Raw genomic sequence first — 14,765 nt, 5'->3', positions numbered from 1 at the left:
ACAATAAATGCCATCTTCCAAACAACCTTAATATTTCTTTTAATTCATATTCATTTAAAAGTACAATTTTGCTAAATGTTAATTGGAACAGCAATAAAAAAGGTGAATTGAGCAATTCCATTTGGTCGAATGTTTTTTTTTGTTAAATATATATTAAAAATGCACGCTTCTTAATGACACCAAGGTTAATCTTTTCGAACAGTTTGATGCGCCTTAACTTAACAAAGATACAAAGTTGTGATTACAAAAGTATACAAAAAGGGCACTTGCATAAATTGAATTAACTTGCAAATAAACTGGTTTCCTTCATCAAAGAAACGCATTTGATTAAATTGCACCAAATAGCTAACGAAAGCATATTAGAAAGGTATGCAATCTAGAAGATCTTCATTTTTTGTTAATGAAACCTGAACCAGAGAGATGCAATACAAGATAGTCTCAAACTCGGTGGGATTATTAAGGCACAAATATGACGCATTCCTAATAAAAATAAAAGAAGGTTGAAACCCCCCTTAAAATCGATGATAAAAATATAGTAAGCTTATGCGTTAAAATTGGAGTCCAATAAGGGTAAAATTAGAAGAGGAAGAAGGATTGAGGAGAAATTGGAAAAAAATCTATGAAGAGAGCTAATGGAAGACCATATGCGTTACAACCGACCCGACCGAGGAAACAAGTCGGGTAACCGGGAGCTTGACGTTTCAAATATAAAAGGTTTTGTGATTCCCTTTGTGAGGAGCATACCGCAGTTCTCCATTGGCTGATAGCATTGACTCGAGATATTTAAATCGCTCAGTTCTGTCAATGGCAGTAACCTGCCCAGAACTGAGCAATTCAAATAACCCGAGTGCATGACAGCTCCTAATCACATTGCCAAAAATAAATCATTTGATGGAAAGCCCTGTATTGATAATATTTAACCTCATACGCTTCACACTCTTAACCCACACTCAGTTTAATATTATTAGCAAATACAACGAATTTAACCTACAACAGATATAAACAAATCGGGAAACCGGAAGCTAGACGCTTCAGGTATGAAAGGTTTGGTGTATTTCTTTTATATAGAGATTTGAGTGTGCATTTGTCCCATTAGTATGTAGCACGTAATATATGCATATATCCACTTTCAAGTGATATTGACATTCAAAGTCTTGAATTTGCACTGAAGCGACAGCTTTGACCTATAGTAACTTTGTTAGTAATAGTTCGATATTACCAAATTTTGGTAGGATCATGATCTATGATTTAACCTACATTATTGCGAAATTTTGTGATTCTAGAATGAACTTATGGGGGGTTTTCCTGTCAATTACTAAAAAATCTAGTAATGTACTATTATTAACTTTATTTTACTAGGCATCGGTATGGAGGGTATTTCGGAGCCTAGGCACCATGTAGTGGCAGACCCCTGATTTTTTTCATATTTTTCGGTTTGGTAGTTTCTGAGAATGGGTTCGTTAAAAAAATGACCACTTTCAACCCCCCGCACTCCCCACCTTTTCAACAAATGTCAAAACGAAGACCGGCTTCGAAAAGTACTGACCGAGACCTTTAATTTGATACCTCACATGACTATATTTGATTAAAAAAAAATTTACACCCCCTTAAATTCGACGTAAACGGATGCACGAACCCCCCGCACTCCCCACCTTTCTAAGAAATGTCAAAATAACCAACCGGCTTCGAAAAGTACGTACCGAGACCTTTCATTTGATACCCCACATGACTATATTTGATGAAAAAAAAATGTACACCCTCCTTTGAATGTGTCGGGACCCCCCTTAAATTCGACGTAAAAGAATGTAACTCAATATATGCGTGAGCGTTCGCAGTTGGCATCTTTCTACCAAATTTGGTGTGAATCGCTATAACCGTCTCCGAGAAAAATGCGTGTGACGGATAGACAGACAGGCAGACGGACAGACAGTAAACCGATTTTAATAAGGTTAAAAAAGACTGGGGGAAGGTAGATTCTCCATGAATGGAATTTTAATATTTCATTCGAATGTCAATTATTCTTGTTAATTATGATGTCAGCATCATATTGGTATGGCTTAGGATGCGGCAAATTCGCACAAAATGGGTAAGTTTGAACTGCTATAACTTTGACACTAATAGTGAGATTTGGTAGTCCTAGGTTGAATTTAAGGGGGTGTTTCAGTAAATTTCTAAAAGTTGGTAATATATTATTAGTAAGTTTTTTTGAGCAGATATCGGAATGGCACATATTTTGAGGCCTAGATTTCATCTAAGCGCACCATACTGATTTTTTTCGGATTTTTGGCTTGGGCTCATTTTAAGAAACTAAATGAGTCCTGTCTCACTTTAAGTGCGTACATTTTGACTCCTTACTCGCGCACTTTGCAATTTACGCCAAAACTAATGTCAGTTGCGGAAAGTACTAATCCTTTCATTTAATACCCTACACGACTATGTGCGGAGAATTTTTTTTTTTTAATCTCCTCTTTCCATATATGGCGCCTTTAAACTCCACCTAAATTTATGTCAGTCGCTGTAAGCGGAGGATTTCATAGTTCCCATCCATCCGCTAAATTTCGTTCGAATCGGTTTAGCCTATATCCTATATATTTGTTTTACACAAAACCTTAAAAATAGAAAAGCTGGTCAATAATAAAATTGGGGTCGGAAAAAGAAACGCAACACAAAAGCACGATCAGTCTCCTAAGTATGGTAAATCCAAATTTATTATCATTAATGAAAATTGTGCTGTTAATGCCAAGTACTACCGAAAAAAATACTGAAGATTTAAGGAAAATATTTTTACAACGGATATCAAAATTAACAAAAAAATATCTCTCGTTTTTATAAAAGATAGAGCTCACTGTTATACCAAGCATATTTCAACGGTTTGAACAGATTGGCCACATAGCTCTCCCGATGTTAATTCCATCGATAATTTTTGGGCAATTTTGAAGAAAGCAGTGTTCAAGGAACCTATAGCAACCAATTACCAATCACTAATTTAACGAGTAGTCCAGTCATAAAGCTGAAATTCGGGTGCGACCTCCGAATTCTTACCGTCAAGACGGATTGATATGAAATTTGGAGTGGGGATACGGGGTGGCATAAGAAGAAAAGGTTATATAGTTATATAGAGGAGTGTGGCACTCCCTTCCGGTGTGTAAATTCTTTTAAGAAATAACCACAGAAATCGATTAAATGCTCGATTCTAAGCAAAAAATGTTTCGTGAAAATTTTTCGTAAAAGTATTAGCTTTCAAGTTATTCATATTCAAACATGTCGTTTTTCCTCGAAAAATTCATTAATGGTTTCTCACAAATAACTCGAAACCTATGCATTTCATGTAGAAATGGTATTAAGCAGCAACAAAGCATATTAAATAACAAAAGGAAGGACTTTTTTATTTTTTTGAAGGTTTTTTGACTGAGTTATAGCTCGTCAAATGTAACTTCGAAATGTCTAAAAAAAATTAATAAATTCAAGGTCAAATAACACAAAACTAGTAACTTTTGGTGGAAATTGATCTGAAGCTCTTATAAAGTAGTTAATGGGGTCATCCCGTGTGTCGGATCCGCGGAATCAAATTTTTCTTGGCATCAATTGTATCTAAATATAGTCGAAAATATATGGGCAAAGTAATTTTTTGATATTCGGAGTCGTTCGGATATTATATTGTTAAACGCGTGATAAGTCACACAACGGAAAGTCCTTCCCCATCCGCCATATTTATCAAATAAGGTCGATTCCGGTTATCACTTGTTCCGATTTATGGTATGCCCTGTTTGATCGGTACCTTCATTCTTATGAAAGCAACCAAAATGGGCCGACTCTTCGATGGCCTGTCACGTTTCCAATGTGCCGTTGACAAAAATGGGATGGGGATTAAAATCCAATAAAATTGTAGTCAATAATGGACAAAACTTTGAGATTTTCGTCCCGAAGTATCGAAGAAATTATAAACGTATCACAAAGAACTGTTGCAAACTAGTTTCGAATAGTTTGCTTTGCATCCCTGAACAATAGATAGAGATGTGCCTCGTTCGATTTTCTGGGCTGATTTGGTTTTCTCAGATTTTTATTTCTTGTGAGGGTTTTGAGGTATAAATCAATGTTTTTGGTCTGCATTTGCTATTATTTGTATATATTTAAAATGACTCGCCGTTTTGAGGTCGCAAAACAAACAAAGACCGAATTTTGGTTCTCAAATAGTTGATTTATGACAAATTGGGTTGCGCTCTTAGCTGAACATTTTAACGAATCCGGCGCAAATTGTTCAAATGCTCGTAGCTACCAACTGCATGATTAGTTGCAATAAAATCAAACATGATTTATGCCGCCAAGGGATCGCATCTTTTTGTGCGCAGCAAAATGAAGCTGACGCAACTATTGCAGTGGGAAAAAAATCGAGATAGCATTATGATGATACTCTTCCAGAGTTTTAACTGTAATTGGGGATAGCGAAAATTAGTGATTCAAGGGTAGTATGTGATTATGTGTGTTTGACTTGCAATCATCAATAGATAACTAGGTAATATATACTGATTTAACGCCGACAACTCTACTGCCTCCGCCGTAAAACAAAGATGAGTCCACTGGTTTTCCACGTAGGGAGCTGTGTAACAGATTGACAACCGATGATACTATACAATTGCCTTGGAACGCGAAACTTGGGTTACGAAAAAAGGACTACGAGTTTGGAACTTGAAATATGCGGCAGCAGAAATATAGAAATCTCATTGAAACCGTCATCCTCACCGCAAGATCCACAAAAGAATATGAGACCCGTATTGAATCTAGCAACCTCGTCAGTGCAAGCAAATAATGGGAGTAGCAGGCTCACCCCAGCTATCAGATTCGATATTAAAAAGCTTGAAGAAAGAAATGGAATTGGAGAATTAGAAAAACGGCAGACGCTGAACGCATTGATGTAAAATGAAATCAGCTAAGCGACGCAATCAATACGACTGTAGAACGGACACGAACCTGGGCGCAAAAGGAATAAATGGCTTTACCATCGATGAGAAAAACTCTGCATATGAATGATATCACGAGCAACACACAAGAACCATAAAGGCAAAGACGTACCGTTGACAAGATTTGCAGAAAGAAGAAACGAAAGCATATAAATGATGAGATTGGAAAATAACTTTAAGAGGCATAACTTAAATGCACTTATAATTTGACGAAAAAAATGACAGCAAGAATCCAGCCCAAAACCATATTTTTCAGGAAAATCCTATTGGAGACGTGGAGCAGATAAAAAATCGATGGCCACAATCCAATCTACGCATATCGAAGGGGCTGAGGCCGTACAGGCTCCTGTCAAACCAAAAGTGTAATTTGCCATATTTATACAAATCGAAAACTGGAAGCTCAAAGCTTCAAAAAAGGTTTTGGTCATTTCTGGTCTAAGAACATTTGAACGTACAAAGAACTGTTCCATTTGCACGTAGTTTGTAATGTATATGCATTAACCATGTCATACTACTCACTTTGTATTTTGGATTACAATAGATTTGCAAGAAAGAAACAATTTTGACCTATTATCACTTTGTTAGTAATAGTGTGGTTTCCACCAAACTCGGTAGTATTATGCTTTATATTATAGCCTATAGTACTGCGACACTTGATATTTGAAGAATACATTTAAGAGGGGTTTCCAGTCAATTTCTAAAAAAATAGTAACAAACTATTATTAAATTTATTTAAACTGATACCGGTATGGAGAATATTTTGAACCCTAGACAACATATAGTGGCCGTCTTGTGATTTTTTTCAGTTTTTCGATCGAGTAGTTTCTGAGAATGGGCCCGTGAAAGAAATGATCACTTTCCATTCCTCGCGTTCCCTCCTCTTGCAACAAATGTAAAAAAAGAGAACTTTAGTCGAGACCTTTCATTTTATACCCCACATTACTGTATGTATGGGACTCTACTCACTGCATCCAAAGGGATTCACAATTCCCGCTTTCCCACCAAATTTCGCATCAATGAGAGCAATCGTTTCTGAGAGAATGGATGTAACAGACAGACGGACCGATTTTAACAAGGTTGTTTCACACAAAATCTTTAAAAAGACGACAAACTTATAGAGGAATATCGCTATAATATACAAGCTAAAAAGTCCTGTCAAAAGCAATCAAACGAAATTTCGAATCCTTCTCAAAAAATTGACGAATACAGGGACCATGTTAACATGGAATATTAACAATTGAGGAAATACTATATTATCAGTAAAGCAAATACCGGGAAAGTGTTGAGAATAAAACCTTCATGTTGATGGACATGAAGGTTTTATTGACTTCAAACAGACATACGACATTGTCCATCGATCGATACTGTACAAAATATTATTTGAATTTCAAGTTTTACCGAAACTAATAAGGATGAAAATGAGTCAGTCTAGCGCTCGAGTAAAGTTACAAAGCCAATTAAAGTAGGGCGATGGACTGGTCTCAACATTATTTAAAATCGCATTGGCGTACATCATCAGTAGATTTAAATCGCACGTTACTGTATAAATCATTCCAGATAATAGCCTAGAGGATGATATAAATATCCCGGCATGATTTGAAGGAAGTGCGGACGCTGGGGAAGCTCGACAACGTAGGGGAGGAAATTGGTCTAAAAACAAGCAAAGAGAAAACCAAAATCATGGCTCAAACCAGAAGAAAGATTCCAATCAGGCAAAACGCAACACTAAAAGGTTACAACTTCGAACATGTCGATAAATTTGTCTAATGTGGAGCAACTCTCGCAAATGACAAAAACGAAATAGACGAAATCAACAGGCCGATCGTGCTTACTAAGAAAAAAAATTCAGCCAACGCAAAAGACACTCTGATTCAAATTTATGGGGACAAATTAGAATAAGCAAAAAAAAAATTGTCAAACACCTCTCCTGCCTTTATTTCAGCAACTCCATAAAAAGACGTAAGACCAACAGCGTACAGTTGGACAAAAATTGTAACCTTTTCAGAAGTTCTCTACTACTAACAACCATTACAATTAGTGATGGATCATATGGTGCTAAAGTGGCCTCCAAAGGGGTTTAGACAACATTTAAAGTGAAATACCAAAAAATCACGGAGGGAACATCTGGTCTTCACGGTTACTTTTCCCCCTACTACCGAAATGATCCCATTAAGCAGCATGCACTCTAGGATGGCGTGATAGAAACAATATTCATGTATTGAATTATTAGCTACAGACAGTTATTTTCAGAAAAAAAGTTGGCAATTTATCTTAGTCTTACATTTAATTTTTTTTTATTTCATTTACTTAACAATACTTCAAAGAATGATTGAGAAGTGTTTGGTGATGTTTGGATTAAATGATTCCAAGGCACTGTTCAAAATTTTGACATTTATCCAGTTATCGAATTAATTTCAATTGGTATTGCATATATGAATCCACATTTACGGCAAACATTTGTTGAAATTTAATATGACCGTTTTGGTGTAATTTAAGGCAAACTTTGAATATTTAAACTTGAACACAAATGCTTTATGTTTCAATGGAAATTATTAAATTTTTATGACAATACGATGCAGCAACTAAGCGAGTTTTACATTTTTCTTTGGAGAATAATTTATCAAATAGAAAAATAATAAAATTGAATACATACCTGAGGGAAATTCGACATAAAACTAGAGAACAATAAAGAAATCACTTCATAACAACAATGATTTATGAGAAATATAAGTTCGAATGCATGAAAAGGCTTTATTTTTGGAGAAAAAATAAAAAATGCATGTATCAAATGCAGCGAGTTTATTCTGACGAACATAAATGGTTAAAACTGAAACAAAAAAGAATATAATATGAACCCAATCGGTTAGAAAATCACAAACAAATTCAAATGTAATTGCATTCAATGTTGATGAATCAGTTAACGATGTTTCGACCGCCCCAAGTACATTGTTCGCATTTAAATAAGTTCACATTTGACCTTCACAATTGTTAGTTCAAACCATTTAGAATTGTTTTGATAAAGTGGGATTTTTGATTATTTATTATTACTTCTCAGTTTCCAACATGTCATAACCACAATAAGAGCAACGCAGTTATATAATGGCAATATTCTAAATATATCAATAAATGCCTTAACATTGGTTTATATAAAATACAATAGTTTTATTTATTACATTGTTTTTATTTTCGTTTTCATTAAAATCTAAAAACTTTCAAAGTAAAAAGTACGAAGACGGTATCATTAAAATCATGTTCATATAATGTTGTTTTCCGTTTCTATCTATTATTCCTAGTTTTTCTTTTGTATTTGTAAAAATATTAACAATTTTTTCCTTACGCGATAGATGTGTATACAATTATAAAGAAAATTGCTTTATTATTTTGGAGAATAAGAACCAAACATTATCGATATTATAATAAAAAGTAAAGTATTTGAAATTAGTGCGGAAACAAGAATTCTATCAATAATTACTTTAAATAATCAACAGAAGATGCCAAGTCAAAACAAAGGAAATTGATTTAAATTAAAAAATATTTTTAAAATTTCTATATAGTTATTTTCAGTAGACTATGCATTTTACATTGTTTTTCATCATAAAGTATAAATAGTTAAAGAGATAATGTAACAAACACGAAATATATAATTCATAGAAACATATTAACTTTATAGATGCATATGCAGGCGATGTAAAAAATAAATCATTTAAAATTACAAAAGAAAGAATAAAAAAATTGCTTTGTTATTCGTGATCATATTAATCGTTTCATAAAAATAATGCAAATGTAAATAATCGTAGTAATCGTAAATACGTGAAATAAAAATCTAATTTAATTCCTATGAAATAATCATCAACACCAGTCGGCGATGTATGTGAAATCGGTGAAGTAATTTTGCTCTTCATCAGTTAGTACTCGAGGCTCCTTGGGAGGTGTCAGCTGTGGCTTTTCGGATGTAAACTCTTCGTCAAAATTGGATACATCTTCGAGATGGCGCTACAAATGAGAGAAGAATGTTTATTTATAATTCCCACAAGGGTGACTCTTTTGTGGCTTTTCTTATTAGATAAGGATATGTCAGGCCTTGTTATCGGATCATGAATTCTCTTCGCCAAACATCTCAGCGCTAAATTTGTTACACACAAACGGATACCAGCTCATTTCATTGCAGTTTTTGCGTTCTGAAGAGGTCGAAAAATGCGTGCGTAGCATAGTGATCAAAAAATCTCAGCCGGAAAATTTGAACAAAGGCATGTGCGTGTGTGTATGTGGATGATGGGGGAGAAACTGCAGCTTCTGAGCACCCAGGCCGTGTTGGCCCATTGTACTCGCCACCACCGTCTAACGGAATATTCCGGATTTGTTAACGTATCGCAGGATTCCCGTTAGTGGATGTGATACTACCCGTCGCAATTGGAGAACATCGACATCAAAGATCTAATGCCTGAGGCATCCATAGGCGGGGCCATTCACATAGCAAATCCCCCGTGGATTCCGCTTCCTCATTACAGGAGGGACACGTATCATCTTATGTAATTCCTATTCTGAACGTATGCCCAGCTAGTGAATTATGGCCTGTCAGAATGCCCACAATACACCTGCAAGTCCTCCTGCTTTGCAACACGATAAACTTTGCGATACGCATGTTCGGTTCTGGCAGGAAAAATTTGGTGTGTCGAGCAGCATTTAGGCTCTGCCACCTGTCATTGTGGGAAGCTTGTTCCCAATTTTTGAAAACAGACTTAGTCAATGCTACTGATACTCCACTTACTGGTTCCGGTCCCGACATAGGGGAGATTGACCCCTCTTTCGCTGAAGCATCCGAGATTTCATTTCCCTCTACGCCACAATGACCAGGTACCCAGAGTAGTTCCAACGCATTGAATCAGGGTAACTTCATATCTTCTACCAAACAGATGTATGGGGACACGAGAATCGGAAGGCATTGTAAGAACTGGATTCAGTCCTCACAGTAACTCTTCCTTCGTCTGCCCCCACATACCTTGTTTCCCCATAGATCTAATAGAATTAGTCTATGAGCCGCTCTCATTGCAGTACTTTGAATAAATATATCCAGGGGTTGCAAATTGAGTAGTGCATTCAGAGCTGCGCCGAATTTCGTGCTCATGGCACCAGTGATACCCAGACACACAGTTCTTTGCAGTGCGGCTAGTTTACGGTGAAAACCTTTTTGTCTCACCTTAACCGACCATACTACGGATGCATATACGAACATCGTCCTAATAATGGCAACGTATACCCACATTACCACATGAGGCCAGAGTCCCCATGTCGAGGCAAAGGTCCGTCTGCACAGCCCATAAGCTGTGAGAGCTCTTTTCGTCTTTACCTCTAAATGTTTGTTCCAAAGAAGTTTTTTATCTAGAGACTCCCAGATATCTCACTTCTTCGGAGAGTTGAAGGGTAGTACCACCCTTATCTCAGGGAGGCAAAGTCCATCCAGTGTTCTTCTTTTTGTGAATAAAACCACCAGCAAGCACAGCCACGTCATCAGCATAGACTTGGGCGTGTATTGGCAAATTTTGCAGTTCGCATAGTAGTGAGTCCATCAGCATACTCCACACAAGTGGCGAAAGCACATCTCCTTGGGGGCAGCCCTTCGTTGCTTCTACATTCAGATAGCGATCGACACCCACCTCAGCGCATAGCAATCTCTGCGTTAGCATAGCATGGATCCACTTAATTAAAGCATCATCAACACCATACTCTCTGTCGGCATCACGAAGTTTTTGGAAAGGCGCACTGCCAAAAGCCCCTTCAATGTCCACGAACACCCCCATCGCGTACCCACTATTCAAAGTTGCATCCTCTATCTTTGTGACCAAAGAATGAAGAGCAAACTCACAGGACTTTCCACGATGCTAAGCATGCTGGTTTTCAGTAAGTGGGTGTCACCTAAGTGCGTTTCCACGAATGTGATGCTCCACCAATCTCTCCAAACCTTTCAGCAAGAATGAAGTCAAGCTGATCTGTCTGAAGTTCTTTGGATTAGAATAGTCATCTCTCCCAGGTTTCGGTATGAAGACTACCTCAACTTTTTGCCAAGAGGAAAGCACGTAGTCCAGAGTAAGACACCCTCGAAAAATATTTCTTACAGGTCGCTCTAAGTGCTCCATACCCTCCTTTAGCATTGCCGGATAGATACCATCCATGCCAGGTGCTTTGAAATGATCAAAGGACAGTGTGGCAGCTCTCACCTTTTCTTGGGTAACAACCGCTTTCACAGTGTTCCAGTTCCCTTTGCAGCACTTGCGTGTTGAAGGGGTTGCAAGAACCGTCAACTCTCCTCCTACCACTTCTCTCACCCGTTCTCCCGGGTGGTGTAATTCCAGGAGGGTCTGTACTGAATCCAGCCTGGAGCTCATGAAAGTACCGTTGGGTTTTCTAAGAGAATCCAACTTGGCCGGCTCATCCCTTTTGAGGACTCTGCACAGCCTTGAAGTCTCTCTTTTGCCTTTCAGTTCCTTACAGTACGCTCTAAGGGATTCTCGTTTAAAGGCTTAGTGACGCCTTAAGGGAAATTTACTTGCTTTAGCCTCTAGCACACTATTTTTTTTTAATTTCTTTTCTTAAACTATATGTTACGTTGTATAGTTTTCAATTACTCCCACCAAAAACTGGACGAGAACGAACCAAATACGAACTGTACTTCTGTTTAGAACATTTATTGGTACAGTAAATAAAATTTTGAATACACTTTTTCTATATAACCTCCTCTTTTATGGACATATTTTCCCTCGAATCGAAAGTATTTTTAATTGCTTAATCGAAGAATGGATATGACAGCATCTGTAATCAATCGCCCGCGAACGTTTCTGCATGTTTTCATTGTCGCCGAGGCGATAACTCCCACTTCTTCTTTCAGTAGCCCAATCATGTGGTAGCTAAACGGCAACAGATCGGGACTGTAGGGCGAATGTTGCAGTTTTAATGAATTTTGTCTAATTTTCCTTGAGTTAATGCAGCTCTGGGTGACCGATCGTTGCCTTGTAAGAGAATCGCACTTCAACACAAGAAAGAGAGGAGATTCCCACCAATTAACGGTTTAAGTATGAGAGATCGAGCATTCTGGCGACCGTCGACGTGCAGTACGAGATTACATACTCCCACGATTTCCATACCGATGCCTAACCTTGCTTTTAGCTGCAGAGGGTTTTCATCAAATCGTACAAGAAATCGTACAAATTACGAAGACATTTCGATGCAACCCGCCTAACACGCTAACCAACGTGAATCGTTCATTAGCTTAAAATGTTTCTATCAAAATTTAAAAGGTATAAAAACCAAGGTATTGCGAGTTAATCTTTATGCTCTGGCTTGCCAGTACCACATCGCTTGGATTTCTGAAACCTACGCATCTAGGAAAAAATATAAGTTTTCCGAAAGCCGTGCTTGCACTCACTTGAAGCTCTATGAATTAAGTTCAGGAAGGAGTGTCTGACTAATTCCGAGGCCACATTGGCACGCAGAAACTTCAAGCCTTATACCTGCAATTACTTCGCCTAGCCTCTTCCTATTTGCCTCGTCTAGTCCTGGGTCGTCGTTTGGTGTACCGTAAATATCCATTCAAGATCTACTACTTTTATTCCGAATATTCTTACTTTTTCTTGTTTGCGCTGATATCCTTAATTTTTTCTCTCTATAGCATCCCCAATGGATCACAGTCGAACTTAGACATTTTAGTTCGCTGGTGCTCTATTAATAAATTGGCACTAAACGATGTGCTACTCTCTCAAATCCTCTCCCATTCTGTTTTCCTATTCTCTCAGTCATCACCCTCTATTATGACGGAGCTCCAACCAATAGAATTGCACGAAACATCACCTTAATAGGTTTTTTAAAAAAATTGATATTGCAAAGTATAATAATAAATCATAAAACAAAGTATAATATTGCAAACATTACCTTGCATTGCCCTAGCCGTCTTATGATGTAACATCAAACATACATAGGGAAGAAGGGTGTGGTTAATTGATATATTGCGGCAGCAGCAAGTGCGCGGGGAATAAGGGTGCCCGCAAATCGCAGATGACGTTGATTCAAATCAACCCCAACCACTGCCAGGCGCCACAGAACCTACTCTCGCAAGCCGTCCGCAAAAAAAGATATCGATGTAGTTATAATAACTAATGAGCCATATCGAATTCGTGGTGTTAGCGTTTGGGGCAAATATCGAACGAGCCAGGCAGCGCTATGCGCCTGCGGGGACTTAGCCTTCCAAAAAATAATGGGGGGTGGGATCACGTTTTCCGCATCGCTCGAGCGCGATTTATCCCTCCCTGAATGGTACGGCCAAGGGAAAAGTTTGCCAGATTTCCTAATGGATCACAGAAGCATGTGATGCTACTGTGCTCAGGAGACTGCTCCCCAGTAGGCAAGCCAAACATTTATTTGAACAAATTAAACGATTTTTGTTTTCCCGCTAATAATTTTATTTTTATTCGCGTCTGATTGAGCAGTCATGTAGCACTGATGAAGGAAACAAATGGTCCCTGAATTATCGATACATGCGAATAAAACTAAAAATACTAGCGAAAAGCAAAAACCGTCTAATTATTTCAAATTATTTAATCGCTAGAAATATTGCAAGATCACAGTCAACTACTGGTGGAACAGCGTAATGGAAATTATACGAGCCGCATGTTTTTAGGGCAGCAGCAGAGAGAGTTTCACGGGAAAGCATAGTAGCAATGATCGATAGACCAAGATATATAGGCAGCTGCAGGGCCACTTAAAAGAGGTAATTAGAAAAAGCAAGAAGAACTACTCTGCGACGACGCCGACATAAGCGCTTGCAGTGGGGCTTATAAGGTGGTAGTGCAAAAGCTGCAAAGATCACCATAGGTGGCCTGTCCACGTTTTCTAGAAGAAATTGTGGCCACTTTGTTTTCTTACCACCGGGGCAGCAAACGGTGCTTCAACTCAACGAGTATGTGGTGTCTCCTGTTACCAAGGAGGAACGGTTGGAAATATGGAGTAAGATAGCCGACAAGGCCCCAGGTTTGGATAGCAACCCAAACAAAGTTTCGAAGCTAGCAGAAAACCTGACGAACGATTATCATATCGCACGATCCGCCTGTTGGACACATTAGGAAAGATTATCGAGCCGTTACCGTTTGTCGGGCCGTCAGTATGAATTCGATGCGTCCACTCTACGGTGGATACAACGAACACAGTGGTAAATCTGACAAAAGAGGCGCTGAATTCCGATACCTACTGCGTAGTGTTGGCTTTGGATCTTAAAAACTGACTAAAATTCACCAAATTAAAGGCGAATTGATGTTCCTGGATATTTCGCGAGTCTGGCCCTCTCTAAGACGACTATCAAACGCTTGGATCAAATGAGTACGTAGAGTATCTATGTGAGAAGGCAGCAAACCACCATGGCGCTTACAAAAAAATTGCTGGATGAGTGTGTGACCTATTCTGCTTTACGCGCCACATGTATAGACTGACACGCTTGCAAGCAATCTGGATATCCCTTTTGTGGTATATATATACTTCTTATCTCTATCATCAAAGATCTCTGCTTAACTTTCGACGATAAGTTTCGCTTTGACAGACACTGCCTTGGTGTCTGGTTGAATAGCGCGTATCTCTTCTGATCTTGAATGCATCCAATTTTGCTTAACACTTCTCAGCTCGCTGATTCGAATCATGCATGAATATTGCTCCGTAATGCGGTCCCCTTCCAGTAACCGCGATTGTTTTGTCCCCAAGTTCATTGCAATTTCACTTGATCCTTTTTCTTTAGGAATAACTTCTCTCTTCTTTGTCGTCTCCACTCTT

General features: G+C 38.1%; 1 protein-coding gene across 6 annotated transcripts in view; it reads right to left on the bottom strand.

The window, feature by feature from the left end:
• Positions 1 to 8,118: 8,118 nt before the first annotated feature.
• LOC119652732 (serine/threonine-protein kinase N) overlaps positions 8,119 to 14,765 on the bottom strand; it is a 263,540-nt gene continuing 256,893 nt past the window's right edge. For all 6 annotated transcript variants that reach the window (XM_038057059.1, XM_038057050.1, XM_038057031.1 and 3 more), the window contains one exon: positions 8,119 to 8,951. In XM_038057059.1, the coding sequence (XP_037912987.1) occupies positions 8,808 to 8,951 (144 nt within the window). In that variant the 3' untranslated portion in view covers positions 8,119 to 8,807. The remainder of the gene's footprint in view (positions 8,952 to 14,765) is intronic.

This window comes from Hermetia illucens, chromosome 1 (assembly GCF_905115235.1).
Source record: "Hermetia illucens chromosome 1, iHerIll2.2.curated.20191125, whole genome shotgun sequence".
Taxonomy (NCBI): Eukaryota; Metazoa; Arthropoda; class Insecta; order Diptera; family Stratiomyidae; genus Hermetia; species Hermetia illucens.
Note: the sequence above shows the minus strand (reverse complement) of the source record. Positions and strands in the feature narration are given on the sequence as shown.